Source organism: Brachypodium distachyon, chromosome 2, assembly GCF_000005505.3.
Source record: "Brachypodium distachyon strain Bd21 chromosome 2, Brachypodium_distachyon_v3.0, whole genome shotgun sequence".
Taxonomy (NCBI): Eukaryota; Viridiplantae; Streptophyta; class Magnoliopsida; order Poales; family Poaceae; genus Brachypodium; species Brachypodium distachyon.
This window is the reverse complement of record NC_016132.3, coordinates 9,866,777-9,885,725: the sequence shown is the minus strand read 5'-3', so window position 1 is coordinate 9,885,725 and position 18,949 is coordinate 9,866,777. Positions and strand designations below refer to the sequence as shown.

Sequence of the window (18,949 nt, the reverse complement as noted above, 5' to 3'; positions counted from 1 at the left end):
CCTCCGGGATGGAGTAGGAGAGACTGGAGAAACGATTAACGAAGCTCCGCAGCGTCTCTCCCGGCTTCTGCACTACAGTGTGCAGCTCCGCCATGGTTCCCGGGCGCTTGTAGCCACCCTGGAACGGGCTCACAAACTGCTCGCACAGGTCCGCCCAAGTGGCGATGGACCCGGCGGGCAGGTGGAGCAGCCAGGTTCTCGTTAATCCTTTCAGGACCATCGGGAACCAGCTGGCTCTGACCTTGTTGTCGGCACCGATGGCATGCATCCCCAACGTGTAGGTCAGGAGGAAATCCTTGGGATTCACAGTCCCGTCGTACGTACCGAGCGCGAGCACTCGAAACTTGCGGGGCCATGTCACCCGCCGCAACTCGCGCGTAAACACGGGTGCAGCCGTACTCGGGGCCCATAGGAGCATCCTCCTGCTCCTGTGGGCGTTGGCGCTCTACCTCGCGCCAGCACCAGCGCTCCAGGCGCTGACGCAGGTCCTCCTGATGGCGGGCATTCAAGATGCCACGCGCGTCGCCTCGCGCGACGGTGGGCGATGAGTCCGAGGACCCCTCCGGGTCCCTGCCTCTCAGGCCTCCCTGCGGGGAAGGGTTTTCTCTTTGCCGCGAGGCGCGGGGCGCGTCTCCGCGCCCCGGGTTCTGCCCGCGGCCTGAGCCTGCAGGGCCGCACTCGCCCTGTGGCTGTTGGGTGGCGAGCGCGAGGAGCGCGTCCAACTCAGCGCTACACGCCTCGTGCGCCGACGTGCCCTTGGGCGGCTCGTAGTGCACCATGACTCGCGCGGCGATGATGGCCTCTGCCGGGGTTTGCGCGGGAGGCTGCCAGTTTCCCGAAGGGCTGCCCTCCGCTCTATCCCCGGACACCCTCGGCTGGGCCGGTCGGGAGCCGGTTGGCGTCGCCCGCGACGCCCCATGCTCCTCGTGCGGCTGCTGCCGCTGCTGCGGTTCGTCGGCCTGCTGGCCACCCCGCTGCAGGGTGCTGGCGGCGTTGTGACCGCTCGCGTGGCTGGCTCCGGTGCTGGGAGTCGCCAGCCCTCTTGACTTGTTATCGGCCGACTGTCGAGGAGGCGGCAGTGGCAGCTGTGAGGGCTGCACTCGGGCAGGCTCAGGGTCATCCTGTTCCTGCGACGTGCGTGGCACGTCGTGCGACCGCGTGTGCGCCACTGGGGCCGCACGCGGGTCGATCCTCGAGTCACCATCCCGCTTGGGGGCATGGTGGCTGGCTCTGTCGTCGAGAAAGATGAAGCCGACGTTGGTGTAGACGTCGCCGCCGGCGGTCACCGACGAGCTCTCCTCACGCGCCCTTACCTGGCGCGCAGATGTCGTCGCGCGGGGCTCCGACACCAGGGATGCGCGGGCACCCCCTTTTTAGGTTTGGCAGTGGGCTACGTGGATCGCTTCGGCGATCACCGGCGGGGCCAATGCGAAGTGTGAGAACGCACCAAGGATGCTACCACAGACACATGCCCACACTTTTTACCTAGGTTCGGGCCACCTTGCGGCGTAAAACCCTACATCCTACTTGTCTGAGCTTGTATTACTGAAAAATCGGCTGTTTACAAGTTGCCGGGGGAAGCCCCCGGGTGGTCTCTTTTGGCTAATGTTCCTAGCTACTTTGGGCTACTACCAGCGGAGAACGACTTGTTCGTTGAATGCTAGAGCCGGAAAGGAACCCTTTGACCATTGACGGGGGTCCTCCTTTTATAGCCAAGGGGATACCACAGGTGCCACGGTGCATGGTTTACAAGTGGCGAGCAAGGAGCTTGGGCAGCTCCTCCCCGGTGCGCTGACATGCATGCATGGACGCCAACCCCGCGGCTAGACGGTCTAGGGCCTAAAAAATAGGACTGGACAGACACTGTTTGTCCGACTAGACGGATAACGCCCCTCCTGTCGGCTCATTAAATGCGTCGTGCGCCTCACTCCTCGTCCTGGCGCAACTGCGCACTGGGCGTCTGTCGCGCACCCACGTGGCGTTGTTGCCCTGTTCGCTCAGCCGCGCCCTCACGGCGGGAACCTGCGCCCGGGAACACCTCCTCCCGGGAAGTGCCTTCCCGGGAGGTGCCCAGGCGGGAATATTCCCCGAAGCCCCGCTAGCCCTTCCGGGCTGGTAGCTTGCCGGGCAGCCTATACGTTGCCGCCCGAGGTGAGATCCTCCCAGGAACTCAGCGGTGCGACTCACGACAAGGGTGCCCCGGGTGCCACTGGTGTGACATTTACTATCCTGGAAGACCGATGGTTACCGAAGATTCCCTACGTGCCATGTCCAGAGAGATGCAAGAGCTTCATCAGTTCTACATGCAAGCATCAGCTGGTTCTCAACAGCATGCCCAACAGATCAATGTTAGAATCCCAAAAGACTATGGCTTCTTTGACCAAGAAACTGGGAACATTCAGGAACGTCCTATCACCTTTGGTGTGGAGTTCAACGAACTGTTCCACCTCTTCAACCGCCAAAAGCTTGATATCAACCTCTTAAGGCTGTGGTCTGCCTACCAAATAAGAGAACTGCGGCGATTGGAGGTAAAAAAGGTAGCCATTTTAGACCCCACGATGTTCAACTATGGTGACATCGGTCTTGAGCTAGAAAAGGATGCCTCAAGAACCATGGCATCTAAATACTTGGTGGCATGTCTCGAGAAATACGCGGACGACGACTTCATTCTCTTCTTCCTTAATTTGGAGTAAGTTCAAATTTATATATGGAACCGTTTGTTTTTCTAATTCAGTCTTTCTTATACACGCTTAGATAGTAAAGTTTGTTTTTTTTTTAAACAGAGACCATTGGGTGACAATACTCATTTGTTTGCATTAGTCCGCGGTGTACTACTTCGATTCACTACTTCCGAAGAAGAATGTTTGAGGTAGGTTCTGGAAAACCATCAAATCACTCATTAGCACTACCTGGAAAGATGCGACCAAGGGAAAACTAGCTGGTAAAGGTTATAAAGACGAGCCTCACCACAACCACAGGTTCCCTTGCCAGCAACAGCCGCCAGGCAGTGTGTTCTGTGGCTACTACTACTGTCACATCCTTATGGAGAATGCCAGCATGTTCAAGCCTGAGTGGAAGGGGTCAGTCGCGGCGATGGAAGAGTACTGGCGGCCCCGAATGACAATGGGACACCGACCTAAATGGGTCGTCTATAACATTCAAAGGGAGTTCGCCCATCTCATAAACAATGAGGTCATCAAGCCTAGTGGGGACTTCTTCGAACGCGTGGAACAAGTCGTGTCTAGGGTTCACCCACGACAATAAATTCATTTGTATTCTTTATATGCTTCCATGAAATTTTGACACTTTGTAATTATGCTTTTATGGAATTTTGACACTTTGTAATCAATGTCGTGAAGTGAGATACATTTGTATTCTTTATATGCTTTATATGATGCGGCTTATATATATTTGTATGCTTTAAATGATGTGATGTGATGTGATGTGATGCGGCTTTATATGTATTTTTCTGCGATGAGATACATTTTTCTGTGATGAGATACATTCTGTATATAATTTGTTGTGCTGTATATAATTTGCTGTGTATTTCCTATGTATTTCCTGTGTTTTTAATTATTACTTTAACTACCGAAAATGTATTAGTGTCGGTCGCTCGACCGACACTGATGCGGAGACGCGACGTTACTGATCAAACGGTCCTGGAGGAGCGACCGCCACTGATGTATATATACATCAGTAACGGTCAGTGTGACCGTTACTAATGATTGTACATCAGTAACGGTCCGGGGGACCGTTACTGATGATGACACGAAGTTAGTAATGGCAGCCCCGACCGTTACTGATATGATTTTTTGACCGTTACTGATAACCGTTTCTGTAGCAGTGATGGCTTCCTATTTGAATTCAAAGGCCGTGGTTTCATTTCATTAAAACGTATACTGCGTTAGTAGTATAATCAACAACTAAGATATCGAACAGCACATTCTCATACAGGGATGGGGGACCGACTAGAGAATGGCTGAATATGGAATACAACAGAATACAGCTGGATGCAAGATCCTCGATCTTACGGTTCTTTTCCCCTTAAATCATGCGACCCTTTTTCGTTCTTAAAGAGAAAACACATAGCTCTGGCTGGCTGCTACAACTGCGTAGACCTAACTTATATCACCACGGGAAGATGTTGCCAAGTCAAAGGTTCAAGCTGGGTTGCATTACCCGCATATGGCCGGCCCCACGGCCGGCGCGGATGGCCTCGATCGGATGCAGTAGCTGTGTTGTTTGACATGATCTATAGGTACGTGCGTGGCCATGCCAGATTAATACCAAAAGATAATTAGCTGGCGTGGCCGACCAGATTGCTTGGTTTCCCAACTGTTCTCTACTAATTGGAACAGTAGTATGTCTATGGTTTGCGTCAAAAAAAAAAGTACTACAGTACTATTATAGGCGTCGTCGGGCGTGTCTAGACGGCGGACCCATTGTAGGTTTGTCCTTGTAGACTGTCGGCCTCGATCGCGCGGCCTCTGCTAGCTCCCTCTCGCGCGAGGCATATATATACGTTGGCCGGTTTGCGCGTAGCTAGCAAACATGGCGCACAGCGCGCACCGTGTCGAAGCAGGGTGGTACGGCATGCATGGTCGGTCGTTTGCCAAATGCGCCATGTAATTTAACACACCACCACGTTGAGCACAAACGGCTAGTAATGTGCTTTCAACGAGTTTTCCAAAGGTGCTCGTGCTTGTTGATGTCTACAAGACTAGTTTGTCAGAATATTCAGGTAAGAAACAGTAAGAATAAGACATTAGATAGTCTAAAATTGAACGTGCCATGTTTCTACAAACACAGCCATTTATTTGTAATGTACATACGAACAACCGTCCATGTGGTTAATTTGACGTGTGTCTTTCCATTTCATGGATTACAGAAAGTAGGTTTCACATTTTTTTTGTGAAACGGAGACAAAAGCTTTGTCTCATGTCATTAATTAAGAAGAAAATTTGATGTCCAGTTAAGTAGGTTTTTCCCTGCGGACACACAGTCCAGAGGGTGGAGGACTGAAGGTATTCTCCCTTCCCCTTTCCACGCTGCGTCGCCACGGATGAATCATACTGATGCTATCCCTCTTCATGGTGGCAAGCAGGAGGTAGGGAAAGAGCTCTTCCATATCTATTTTCTTCAAGTTTTTTTCCAAAAGTTGAAAGGTGAGAGTTGGAAGCTCTTTCGTTTGTGGATTTGAAAGCTGAACTCGGTAGTTAAAATACCGTTGCTGTGGTTGAAATCTTGAATTATTTGTTGATTGTCAAGATTTGAGTCATTGGTTTTGTGGTGGCAAACATCAAGCTTTTAGTTGAAGGTTGTTGGTCGAAAGCTCCAGGTTTTTAGTGGACAGACAACCGTGAATTTGGGTGGAAGCTCTGAATTGATCGATTGAAACGACAATTCAATAGTCCCCTTTTCTTTGAAGTCTTTGCTATTGCTGCTTGGCATATTTGGAAGATTAGAAACAAGCTCATTTTTGAAGGGGAGAGAGCTAGATATCAACCCTGGGTGGCAAAATTCAAATCTGATTTAACTCTTGTTGGCTTTAGGGTGCCTCAATCCCTAGCTTCATCTTTTTCAGTTTTGATAGACCTTTTTTGAATAACAGGGGCATCCTGATTGTACATATGTAACTTTGTAAATATATATTTTTTGAAACACAAATATTTATTAATTAATATACCACAGTAGGAGCCTCTCCTATTGTTTTCGTTCAAAAAAAAAGAAGCTCTTTAACTTTTGGTATGACAAGAAAAGGAAAAAGATATATAATAAATAGCACATGAATTTGGATTGAACAAAAGGAACACTACAAATTGTTGTTTGGATATAACAAAACGAACACTAGAAACGTGTCTCTCCATCCAATGAGAATGAATGTAAAGAAGAAGTTGGGGTGGATGTTGAAATTCATATGAAAATAGGCATAGGAAACCAAGCCACTATTGCTTTGATCCTAAGGGCATTTATGCAAGGAAAGGAAGTCCAAAAGACCCTATGATCCAAAGATGCTGTACCGTATTTGATGATACATAGTAGTACTACTTAGGGGGGGGGGGGGACTTAAAGCTATTTTTTCCATGACAAGTTAAATGATTTTTGTATCTAACCAATCCAATAATTGATTTTTAACTACTGGCCGAAGTTAAGAAACTTGATTACAAACTTTCAAGGACTTCATGTACTCCCTCCGATCCTAAATTATTGTCGTTGTTTTAGTGCAAATTTGAACTAAAACAACGACAACAATTTAGAATCGGGTGGAGTATTTTGATAAGGACTTGTATCTTCAAAATGTTGCTTCGTTTAATTTGCTTCCTCACTTAGAGCAGCTAAGAGAAACAATCATAATTAATCATCAAGTGTTACCATAGTAAGGGCATAGTATGTAGGAAGCAACAAAGTGCGGCTTGTGAAAGAGATAAGACAAAAGTTTTACGATGCTCAAACTGATATGGTATTTTTTCAGGTGACCATTAATTTCTGTGCCAACCAAGTTGGATCGTTTAATCATTATATGCCAACAAACAAAATTTAGATAATGATTAATTAGAATCAGCAATGGGATCGTTAACCTAAAAGTAAGAGTCACTAAAATGGTAGTAAGTGATCAAATTTGGAGAATGGTAAGTGAAACTATTGCCTCAATTGTTTTTTAATAAATGTTGCTATATCTAAGTCTTCTGATGTTTTTTTATCAGGATTCTGATGTTCTTTTAGTTAGCGATAAGTTGATGGCTCTGCTCTCTCATCATCATCTCACCTATCATCTTGGATCTTAAAGCACGATAGTAATTTTGTATACTTGGTCTCTTTTCCCCTGTCAAGTGGTAAAATAGGTTATAGAAAATCTCTGAATACACATCTATTTTTTCTGCAACAAATTTGGCACATTTCCTGTCTTGAAAAGAACATAACCTGACATAACAAAAATGTGCCCTTGAGTACTACCTACAAGAGACTACTACAACACACATGCTGACATGTAGTAAGTATCAAGTATGTATGGCAGGAAGTATGGCAAGAATCTGTTTGGTGCACAACACATCGAGCCCCGGATCGATTACAGGCAAAAGCCCATCCCGGAGTGCGCAGGAGCTAAAATTGAAGAAGCCACGCCCGTTGCGGAGGACCAGAACCAACCACGAACTGCCGTGGCTCTTCCTAGAGCGTTCGGCCCCACCTGTCGTCGCCAGCCGCATTCGGATTTCCTCCCTCCTCGTTACCGTGGCCCCTTTCGGTTTCTCCTCCTCGGAGTTATTTAAAGCCATCTTCCATTCTCAGACAAAGGAGAGAGAGATATAGAACACAGAAGAAAGAAGCCGGTGGCCAACGTCCCAACGAGAGAAGCAGAGCTCGACGAAGGCTGGGGAATTGAGAAAGATCGAATCGAAGGAGGAGAGGATGGCGCGAGAGGAGGCGTGGTGTTCATGCTCCCCCAAGCAGTGTAGGATCTGCCACGAGGAAGAGGACGAGGGCTTCGCCACCACGGACATGGAGTCCCCCTGCGCCTGCGCCGGCTCTCTCAAGGTATGTATATAAACATGGTTTGATTTCAGCATCTTCGTTTCCTCGACTGCTGTTCTGCACAGTTTGTTTCTTGATGGTTGATCTGCGTGCGTGTTCCTGTTTGTGTCTTCTGTCTTCTGCAGTATGCTCACAGGGGATGTGTGCAGAGATGGTGCGATGAGAAGGGGAGCACCCTGTGCGAGATTTGCCTCCAGGTTTCATTGCAGAGCTTGCTCGGCATTTTAATTTGCTTCTGTTTTCCACGTTTCATTGCGAAAATTTCATTCCAATCTCTCCCCGTATCCAAAATTTTCTTTGCTTGATCACTGTTTTATTCAACGAGAATCCATCTTGTCCACTTAAAGATGGTAAACACGATCACAGGATGATTACGCCAGGGATCATCATCGTCTCTCCTCGTCCTTTTACATGGGGAATTGAGACCTGTAGTATACGTGCCCGAGTAGTACTTTTGTAAAGAGTTGATGTTTCTTTGAGATTAAAAGTGACTAAAGAGATTCTACCTTCTCTTTATGACATCAAGCACAGTTTACTGCCCAAAATTTCACTTTTTGGCCAAAACGAAAGCAATCAACGTTGCATACAGCGCCCTGCAAGCTTGTTTCCTTGAATGGTACTTTTGCCTTTTGTTTATCATCATGTTTTCTCTTCTTGTCAGAATTACGAGCCTGGCTACACCGTTCCACCCAAGAAAGCTCGACTTGCTCATGTCGCCGTCACCATCAGGTGCCCCACCTCCCCTCTTTTTTTTTCTCACTGTTAATCTGGGCATTAGTGTTTGTTGTTGGTGCGCGCAACGAGGCTGTAGGAGCAGGTGAAATTTGAACAATTTTTTCACTAATTCATGTCTAGTGCCTTGCAACGGGGTAAATTATTCAGCAAACATTCGGATCCCGACCTGGTTGCCGGGATATAGAACAGAGAGCCGCACTCAGTCAGTAATACAAAACCCAAATTATTCAGGCAAATAAACAATAATACCAATCAAACAGTAGTGGTCCGGCTCATTCTCTTTCGCCAAGCTCTGCGCGCAGCATCTTGTTTCTTTAGGACGTGGGTAAAGAAAAGAACAAACGATCATGGACAGGATGGCTGACTGGTAGGTGGGTCTGGCGGCCTAGCTGTTCTGTTAGGCAAGTACCGACCACCTTGTCCTAATTATTCCCTTCATGACATGGCAGATAAGATGGCCTGCATTGCACAACTGTACAACCGTGTCCTGCATACTCTGCAAAATATGCTGTGCAAATGAGTCAAACAGCCCCTCGTTCCTTTCGTACAGCCTGTAACGATGCACTGAGTTGACATGAATGGTCGTTATGGTCAAATGTTCAATCCTGTCTTGGCTCAGCGCCTCAGCTTGTATATGTGAATGCCACATGCTAACCTGATGCTTGTGGTGCAGAGAAAGCCTAGAGGTCCCCAGGCTGGACTACGAGGAGCCAGAGGATTTGCCGTTGATCGGGTCTGATGCGGCGGTGATCGGCGACCCGGCCTATGCCGAATGCGCGCACGCCGCAGGCAGAAGGGCTTCCTGGTGCCGGTCGGCAACGGTGGCGGTACATAACTGAGTCCCGAGGCTGAAACCACATTGTCAAATTCAGATATCTGTAATGCAACTGTCTGTGTCTCAAACTCTGAATTTTCTGCCTGTCCATATGCAGTTTACCGTTGTATTGCTGTTGAGGCATCTCATCGCCATGGTCACGGTTGGAGCCGCCAATCAGTATGCCTTCAGCCTATTGACAGTAAGTTTATTTCCGTGATTTTGCATGCTAGCTTGGCACTGTTCAATATTTTGACAAGTGTTCCTTTGAAGATATACCTGCTCAGGGCTAGTGGGATCTTGCTGCCGTTCTACGTCGTCATGAGGCTCATCTCCGCTCTGCAGCACGGGCAGATGCAGTACCGGCTGCAGCTGCTCCAGGTGGGTTTGTGGCACCTGAACGTTGGTGTCGCGTTGCAGGGGAGGTTTGAGTGAACAAGTCCTGACCATTTCTTTATTGCTGCAGGAGCAAAGAAGAAATGCATCAAGAATCCAGAGGGTGTCAGGTCAAGTACTACAGGCACAGCAGCATATGATTCTTGTTGGCTGAAGGATAGAATGAAGTGGATCTCCTGTAAAATGTAGTACTCCTCAGTCACTTAATATGGGACGGATGGAGTACTATTTATCAGGGGCAAAAAGGGAGAAAAGGAGAAGGAAACATCGTTCATAATCTTTCGCATATGTACATACGCACATTTCTTGCAGTGATTAATGAATTAACAGCTCAAGATTTAGCTTCGTTACCACGACCTTGCAATTCTCAACTCCTAATCTTCTCCAAATAAACATAGACATGGAAGTTAAACGTAGAACAGCAAACAATTATGAACTCCCAACTTTCCGCCTTATCCATGATGCCACACTACCACCATGGATACGAAAAAGAGCGCCCATCATAGCCATCCTGGTTGGATCCATCCACTGACCCACTAAGTTCCCTTTTTGCTAAAAAATATGATAATGTGATAGCAAGGCCATTTCAGGAAAGAGTAGAGCAGGGATGCAGCATTATCATATTCCTACAAACTAAATGACCCTGAAAAGCATTTTCCAAAGTACCAGCCTCATGTCATCACGTGTGGCAGTAAACTGCAATTGAGAAAACAGAACCAGAGTAATTTGATCAGTCGAACACAATGGGAGTTCAAGAGAGTGTAATCAGTAACCAAGTCTTCTGTGAAAGTGTGAATATTAGCACATCTACCGTAACACATGCAAGCACGAAAGTGTAAATAAATAATCACACACATGATAATATCGAAATCGTTGGAATGTGACTACCATGCACATACATCATTTAGATATATTTATGTGGATCCTGCTGAAGTGAGCACAATGATGCTACAAGGGAACAATCTGACGAGACAAATGACAAGCAAGTACACACCATGGTAAGCTTAGCTTTGCAAGAACATGGACATCTTAATGCGTTCCTGCAATGCCCAGTATTCCACTACGGTACTGCAGTGTTACGGGTAAAATGTGCTGCAGCCAGATTTAAGAGGACCACCACTTTAGAGCATAGATCTCAGTCCACAATAATGTATTTCCTTACAAAAAAATGTACTGTATGGTCGGATGGTCCAGCAGGTCTAAAAGTACCAAGCAGTAGCGCACTTTACAAGCTATCCATATGAATCTTGCATTCAGGTGAAGCCAGAGGGAAAATTCAGATAACTGAGAGGATTCCCTGAAGGGTAGGCCCTGATTATGGCCGATTTATCACCTGCCCTTGTAAAGGCATGAAAAGCAACACTCTGACAAGCGCAATATTTTATATTGCATTTGCACCCGAAGTTAAGTTAAATTCCATTCACCTTCTTAATAGCATTTTTTAGGGTGTCTATGTTGTTAGTTCTTCAACATCATCATCATTTAATCAGAAACACAAAGTATCATCTGGCTTTTGGTCAGTCAGAAAAAAGAATTTGGAGGGATGGGAATCCCTAACCTGCGAGATTTGAATATCCGTTTATTAGCTTCTTGGATCAAAAGGTATCACTTGGACAGTCATAAGCTGTGGAGATGAGTGCTACAGATAGCAACATCTCTGAGTTCTGAAAAGGAGTGTTATGGGCAAGTAAGGCTGCTAGAACGGGGTATAGTTGGAAAGTGGGTAATGGTCTTTCTGTAAAATTTTGGGAGGATCATTGGGTTGGAGATTATAGCTTGGCCACTAGGTTCTGGAACATGTATACTATTTGTAATACTAAACATAATAAATCTGTTAGAAAAAATTGGGATGGTAGAGATCTGAACTTACCTTTAGGCGAAATTTTGATGAAGCTTTGATGCAGAATTGGCATGAGCTACAATTGATTGTGGCTTGAGTTTCTTTTTTTTTTGTCCTTTTCTATTTTTATTCTCTAAACTTTTGATTTAATCAAGCATTAATTTTTTTATCTTTTGATTTTCAAACTTTTAATTTTTAATCGAAGTTTTTTTAACTTTTATTTATTTCTAAAAAAATTTAAAACTCAACGGCGGCTTCCCTGTGGCACGGATCTGGCCACGTCCACCGGAGATCACGTCCCGCAGAAGGGCGCGACGGCGGTGAGGGAAAGAAGGCGGTGTGAGGAGAGGAGAGGCGAGTGCGGCGGCCAGGAAGGGACAAGCTGCATTGGGAAGAGAAGCGAGGGAGAGGGAAAAAGGGAAAGGGTAGGTGAGGAGGAGCAGAGTGGGACAGCGGGCAAGGGGTAGGTAGGGAGGTGCGCGACTTAACAGGACGATCCGGTCACCCACGAGAGTAGATTGTCATAAATAAGATACCAAAAATATCTTAGTTTGTGTTTGTCTTTCTCCACTCTCTAAAGCCCTCTTTCGATCATAGGAATTTTAGGTAAAAAATAGAGGATTCTAGTACTAAGGAATTTCATAAGGTACGAATTTTTCCTCCAAAATTTGGAGGAAACTAAGAATATGAGGTCTAACCTCATTGGAATTTTCTTCGAAATTTTCAATGCATTTTTTCCCTATCTCTCCCATATTTTACTCAAATTATGTACAATCTGATCTCAGAATTCCAGTGTTTTTCCTCGTGTAGCATTCAAACACTTTTTACAAACAGTTTACGTGTTTTTATTCCTATAATAGTAAAACACATTGGATGTCCTAATTATTTTCTAAAAGTGCCAAGTTAGTCCCTAAACTTTGAAAATGCACGTTTGGGTCCTAATACTTTTTGAGATTGTTGACCAGATGTCCTAAGTGTGTGTCTCCTAGTCTGACAGGGTGACGTGGCCGTTTGACCAGCACCACATAGGTCTGGGCCCACATGTCGGATAAATGCTATAAAAATTAGACCATATTGGCCATACAGTGAGAAAAAATAATGCTAAATTTAATTGATTTCAAATGGAAGAAACTATGCGGTTCTTTTTAGCAAACGGCCATCCAGCTTGTTACCCGTCAGGTGGACCCGGGCCTACGTGGCCCTGGTCAAACGGTCATGTCACCCGGTCAAACTAGGGGACACACTTAGGACCCGTGGTGAATAACTTAAACAAGTATTATGGCCCAAACATGCATTTTAAAAGTTTAGAGGCTAACTTGGTAGTTTAAAAAAGAATTAGAAACTCTAATGTATTTTACTATTCCTATAATATTTAGTACATTTTAACTGTTCCTATGTTTTTTTATTCCGGTGACAATTACTTTGACAAAGAAGCCCTGAAATTTTAGGTTAGGGGATGGGAGGGGATGACAATTTCTTTCACAATTCCGGTGACAATTTCCAAATTAGTTATGATTCGACACTAATGTTTTAGGTTAGGGGATGGGAGGGGGATGAACACTGTCTTTTCTATGCAAGGCAGGAGAGAATTAATTGTTGGCTCTTCTCATGATCTCTAGCTTGATATTTGTGGCGCTACAATGTAGTTTTGGTTTCTAGCTTACTCCTTGTTTAGTTCTGTTTTGATGAATGGTTGCTTGGATTTAGCAAAAGAGAAGGGAATTGGGTAGCCATTCTTTGGTTTATTTGGAAAACTAGAAACAATGCGTGTTTTTTAAGTATTTTACCAAATGATCCAACAACTGTTATGTATTTTTCAAATATTGATATTTTTGGTTGGATTGCGAAGAAACTCATCGAAGGAACTGCTGTGAAGCTGCTCGCGACGGCTGTGGCAAGTCACAGTTGAAGTTTTGAGCCGAGCGTAGGGTTGGGCGCCAGTAACTCTGTATCACTGATTGAGATGTTCGGCTCTACGATGCGTCAAGGTTCTGCTGGGATGCTGTGACACTTACTGCAGTTGTCTGCATTTTAAGTTTCGAGAGCAAGAGTTTTTTTAGAAGCACAAGATTTGTTAACGTTGCTTGTTAGAAAGTGTGGGGTACTCAGAACTAGCTTGACGTATCCCGTGGCTGCCATTTTGTGTAAAATATGGACCTTTTTGCAGGTACAAATCCAGAGCTATTTATGTATCAAACACTCAGTTTGTTTTAATGAAATCGGAAGGAGAGAAAAAAAAGTCTTTTATCTGCATTTGTTCATCTCTTGCCCTAAAGTGGTTCAGTTTTGGCATCGTCTGCAGATTAATCCCATGAATCTCACCTTCGAAGATCTGTGGTTCCTGCCTCATCCAGTCGGCCTCCCAAAGGAGGTGTGGCCTTCGATCCTCCTGGTCATATTTTGGCGCATTTGGAAAAAAAAAATTGAAAAGGTTGAAATCCTAGCATCTGCATCAAAATGATGCGCAGAGCCAATGCATTTGGAAATCTAGAAATGCAACAAAAGTTTTCTCTGATGAAGATATTCCCACCATGTTCCTCTTGAAGCCTTAATACAGGACTTAACTATGTGGTCCTTTAGATTAAGATGTAACACTAAGAAAATAGCGGTCGGTCTATGGCGCAACTATTTCTCATCTCATTTGTAATGACTCTGACGCTGAAGCAATATATTGATGATTGCCTAAAAAAAGTCTTTTAAGAATAGTTTGGATATTCATTATTTAATTGGTGATAAAACTAAACAAGTTCAAGAATAATAATAAAAAGAATATACAACTAGTACTTAGGCATCTCCGATGTAGGAAAAATCTGTACATCTTAAGATTGTGTCTTATACATTGTGAGAGTGGGTTATAAGGTTTTTGCATTAATACACACCCGTAGAACTATGGCTCGGTCTTAAGCAAATAAGATATAATACTCCTTCCGTCCAACAAAGGATGTCTTAATTTTGACTAAATTTGAATACATCTATACACTAAATCATGTCTAGATACATTCAAACTTTGACAAACTTGAGACATTTTTTGTTAGACAGAAGGAGTAAATAAGCTTTGTACTGCTCTACGACATGTGGACCCCCATCTCTAAAAGTTGTAAAAGGTGATCTCCTTCTTGAACCCACAAGTGGGCTTAAGCATGGTGGAGTTTCTAGTTTGTTACTCCCTCCGTTCCTTAAATTAAAGTTTATATTGTTTTCTTTACCGACAATTTGACCAAGAATTAATCTACTAATATTTTTTTGTGAAGTTAAATTGATTTCATTGCGTTCGTATTCAAAAGTATTTGCTTATGGTTATGATCTGTATCACATAAGTCACACGTTGCTGGAGTAACTGTTAGTCAAAGTCTCGGTTAAAGAAAACAATATACTGATAGATCTCTAAAAGTTGTAAAAGGTGGTCTCCTTCTTGAACCCAAAAGTGGGCTTAAGCATGGTGGAGTTTCTAGTTTCTTACTCCCTCCGTAATTAAATTAAGGTTTATATTATTTTCTTTGACCGACCATTTGACCAAGAATTAATCTACTAATATATATTTTTTGTGAAGTTAAATTGATTTCATTGCGTTCGTATTCAGAAGTATTTGCTTATGGTATGATCTGTATCACATAAGTCACACGTTGTTGGAGTAATTGTTAGTCAAAGTCTCGGTCAAAAAAAACAATATAACGAGGGTATATCATACGCGGTGGGGGATCTAATTGTGAAATAAATATCGGAGATTTTTTTTCATTGAAGACACCCTCGTGGAAACGTCCGGCTTCTCTTCTGCGTAGCTCCAGCAGGTACGGCACCACGTTGTCCTGCCACGCGCCGATAGCTCAGGAAACCTCTGCCGCCTGCACTCGGTCGGCACGGAGAGGCAGAGCTCGCCACGACCGTGGACACGTTGCCGCTCGCGACACACACGTGTTACGTACGCTCCCCCACACCCCCACCGCTCTCCTCCCCGCTTTGCTGATAAAACCATGGCCGTCGCCCTCCACAGCTCCGGCGCTTCACACACAAGAGTACAGTCCAGTAGCAAGCAAGCGGTCGCAGAGAGAAGGTAGAGCAGCTAGCTGGGAGCCTGGGAGTGAGAATGAGCACGAGGCTGGACACGCGGACGCTCAAGGACGAGGTGGCCAACATGGACAAGCGCCCGCTCCTCGACCTCGGCCACCCGCTCCTCAACCGCGTCGCCGACAGCTTCATCCGCGCCGCCGGGGTCCGTATATCCGTGCTCCCCTTCTTCTCTTGCTGCAACCTTAATTTGCCCAGCGTTTAACTAAAGCTGACTGTTCCAATCTTCCGAGAGGCAGGTCGGGGCGACAAGGGCTGTGTCGCGGGAGGCCTACTTCGTCACCGTCGAAGGTAAAAACACCAGCTCGGCACATCGTGCAAGCTAGACCGGTGTGTTCCGTTTTGTTTTTACCTTAGAGCTGACGTTGTCACGTTTCTTTGGACAATCTGAAGGGCTTGGATCAGGAGACGCGGCTGCGCTGGATAGCAACGCCAAGAGGAACCATTTCTCGAGCATAAGAGGTAATATTGATCCTCTGCCCAGCAAACCTCGGTTTGCGTTTAAGCCAGAGCTGATGATATTGTTTAATTTGCAGGGGATGATGGCCAGAAATCGCTTGATGCAGTGGTAAGTGAGCAGAGAACAAACACTTTCTCGAGGCGGAATTTTCACTTCATTTTTCTTCCCGTTTGATTTACTTGCTCGCACCTTAATTTTCAGGTAAAATCGGCTGGCAAGGAGGCCTTCCAGTGGGGTGAGTATATGCAAATGTTCGAGAGATTCTGTTAATTGGGCATCGAGAAAACTAAACAACGAATTAGCCTGTTGTAATGCTGCAACAAAGTGCGCAGACGCACATCCAGCTCAAAAACTTGGTACTACCTGTTTCGACATGCCAAAAAAAGGAAAGATCTGACCATATTCTCCTGACAGGATTGGCGGCCGGAGTGTACTCTGGGATAACATACGGCCTCAGAGAGGCTAGAGGATGCCATGACTGGGTTGGTGCCCATCTTTTAACATAGATAAGCTTAATTCACAACTATTCTTTACAATAGTGACCGGCTGCTAACTTGTACCTGTACCTGATGCTGCAGAAGAACAGTGCAATTGCGGGAGCAATCGCTGGAGCGGCTGTGGCGCTGACCGGGGACACTGGGCACGCTGATCACGTCGTCCATTTCGCCATCACCGGTGCTGCGCTTTCCAGTGCGGCGACCATGCTCTCGGGCATATTCTGAGCCACTGCACATGGAGCTAGGCCGGGTTAAGAATTTAGAGCGAGGGTATTAATTAGCTAAGCTGATGAACTATGAAATGTGTACTACCGTCTCCATCTAGCTCTGCAGTTTGCGCCTAGTCTGCTAGTTCTTGAACTAGGCAATTTCAAATTTCCAGTGTAATGTTCCTCCCTAGTCCCTACGGTTTATGTGTTCGACGGCTTCAGATTCAGAATGCTTCGGTGTTCCGACCTCCGAGACTAAGAACCCTTTCTATGACAAGATACTTTGTGTTTTACTTTACAATTTACATTTCACAATCCTCAGTTGAGATTTACGCCTGGTTATCTCCGCGAGTCTGTATACACTTGAAGCATTTGAAGGAGCGAAGTAGTATAAACTTGAACGGATCTTGCTCCCAGCTAAAATTACTGGCTGTATGACTGACATGCTGGTCCAGAAACAATGACAGGCTATAACGGCCTGAACTTGAATCGAGTCAAGGTCGCACAGTTAGAAGAAGAGGATAAGATACAGAGCAACAGATGAGGAACACAGAAGGTCGGAAGGAGTGCTGGCACACACGGCTAAATAAAGCTCCTGCCCTCTCATGTTCAATTGTTCACTGTAGCGTCTGCATCTCCTGCGCCTCAAGGTGCCCGAGCTCTCGATGTTGCTTTGATCCGTCTGTGTCACGGTAACTTGGGTAGAGATGTTTCTAAAGTTGTTCCTCCTCGTTGTGTATTTTTCTAGCTTTTGACTCTTATATACTTATTTTTCTTTACTTATATGAATGGAGCTCTTGTCGTATTTCTAAAACGAAATGTTTCACTTATTGGATTTTTTGTCCTCATCCGGCTTACATAGTTTCTTTATTACTGTATGAACAATACAGCTCTTGTCATATTTATTCAGAAAAGAAAAGGTTCTTCTTGAGTTTTTTCCTCGTCCAACTTACATAGTGTGGCCTAATTAGGGATACAGGTCGGTTGCAAGAAAAGAATTATAGCACGAAGCTTTCTAAGGCCAACACCAGTACGATCCGTCCGGGCGAAACGGACCAAAACCGCTGTTCGGTTGTGCGACCCATAATCCATCTGCGTTTGAGTCGATCCGGACCGCGCACAAAGCGCCGTCTCGTCCGCCCCTTCATAGTGGCGTGCCCATCATCCACCCAACGCAAAAGGTTGCCGCCTGCCTCGCCACCCAACCTCTCCGTTGCCATCCCCGAGTTCGCGCCCGCCATGGCGACAGCAGCGTCAAGTTCTTCTTCAAGCACTTCATCGACTCCTCGTCTGATGAGGACTCCGACGGTGACATCGAATTGCTGGTAAGTGCCGCTCTCTTTATCCATCGACAGAACCAGATCCGGCGTCCAATTCGTAGGGGTCAATTAGGGGGTGTGCCTTCGCGTTGGTCCGCAACAGACAAGCCTAGCCAGCTATGTTCTTCTTTTCAATGAGATCAATGGCCACCAGTACAACACCTCAAGGAAATAATAAATGCGGATTTGCTAAAGAGGTGCCAGGAACGATGTGGAGCGGGAATTTGGAGTGCTGCAAGCTCGTTGGGCCATTGTGGATGTATAGATCATGTTCGAAGTGATGACTGCTTGCATGATCATGCACAACATGATTGTCAAGGACGAGCGGAATGATTCCATCTGTGATAAAAAAAAATGCGATTTTCGTGAGGATTTGGTTGAACCCCAACATGGACCAACAGCCTTCGAACAGTTTCTTCATATGCATAATGAAATTCAGGATCAGGCATCGCACAACCCACCCTAAAGGCATTTTTCTGTCCAGCCAGCGACCCAAACGACCACAAAAAAAGTGGTTCGTTTGGGTCACCCGCGTGGAGTTGCCCTAAGCTCCTACTCCAAAGTCATCATGGGACGCCCGATCGGAGGTTATACACAGTCCGGTCTCTGGAGTGCTCTCCTCTCCTCTGTTTTTTTTGTCTTGGCCATGTTGGACCGTGAAGCCCTACCCGAGCCTCATTATGGCAACTCCAGCGTCGTTCTTTTCTGTCCGGCCCACGATCCAAACAGACCAAAACATCAGCTTTTGAACACCAATCTAGATCGCCCCGCTGGAATTGCCCTTGCATCCTCTACCTTTTCATCAGGATCAGAATCTCAACTTAATAAAACATCGTGTTTGTGTTCTTGTACCGTTCAGCCTCTTGCGCAATTCCCCACCGGTTACATCACCCGAGCATGCATAGACACAACTATTTGGAGAAACAAATACTCCCTCCGTCCAGAAATAAGTAACGTGGATTTGTATTCCGAACGGATGGTGTATAACACTTAATTTAAAAGGCCTTGTATGGTTCTCCTTTATTAACATTGTATTATACTCCCTCAGTTTCATATTATATTAATTGACGCGGCGTCAATTAAT

The 18,949-nt window shown here is 45.7% G+C and overlaps 2 protein-coding genes across 2 annotated transcripts; both read left to right on the top strand.

Annotated features, from left to right (window-relative positions):
- Positions 1-7,205: 7,205 nt before the first annotated feature.
- LOC100831636 lies at positions 7,206-9,825 on the top strand. The gene is made up of 7 exons (XM_003567538.4): positions 7,206-7,533; positions 7,656-7,727; positions 8,192-8,259; positions 8,939-9,092; positions 9,198-9,281; positions 9,353-9,460; positions 9,546-9,825. Exons 1-7 carry the CDS (start codon positions 7,408-7,410, stop codon positions 9,627-9,629), a joined length of 696 nt encoding a protein of 231 aa, XP_003567586.1. The 5' UTR covers positions 7,206-7,407; the 3' UTR covers positions 9,630-9,825.
- A 5,459-nt stretch (positions 9,826-15,284) lies between these two features.
- On the top strand, positions 15,285-16,863 carry LOC100831336 (outer envelope pore protein 16-2, chloroplastic). The gene is made up of 7 exons (XM_003567537.3): positions 15,285-15,525; positions 15,620-15,671; positions 15,774-15,842; positions 15,917-15,948; positions 16,042-16,075; positions 16,255-16,322; positions 16,419-16,863. Exons 1-7 carry the CDS (start codon positions 15,400-15,402, stop codon positions 16,560-16,562), a joined length of 525 nt encoding a protein of 174 aa, XP_003567585.1. The 5' UTR covers positions 15,285-15,399; the 3' UTR covers positions 16,563-16,863.
- The last annotated feature ends 2,086 nt before the right edge of the window (positions 16,864-18,949 follow it).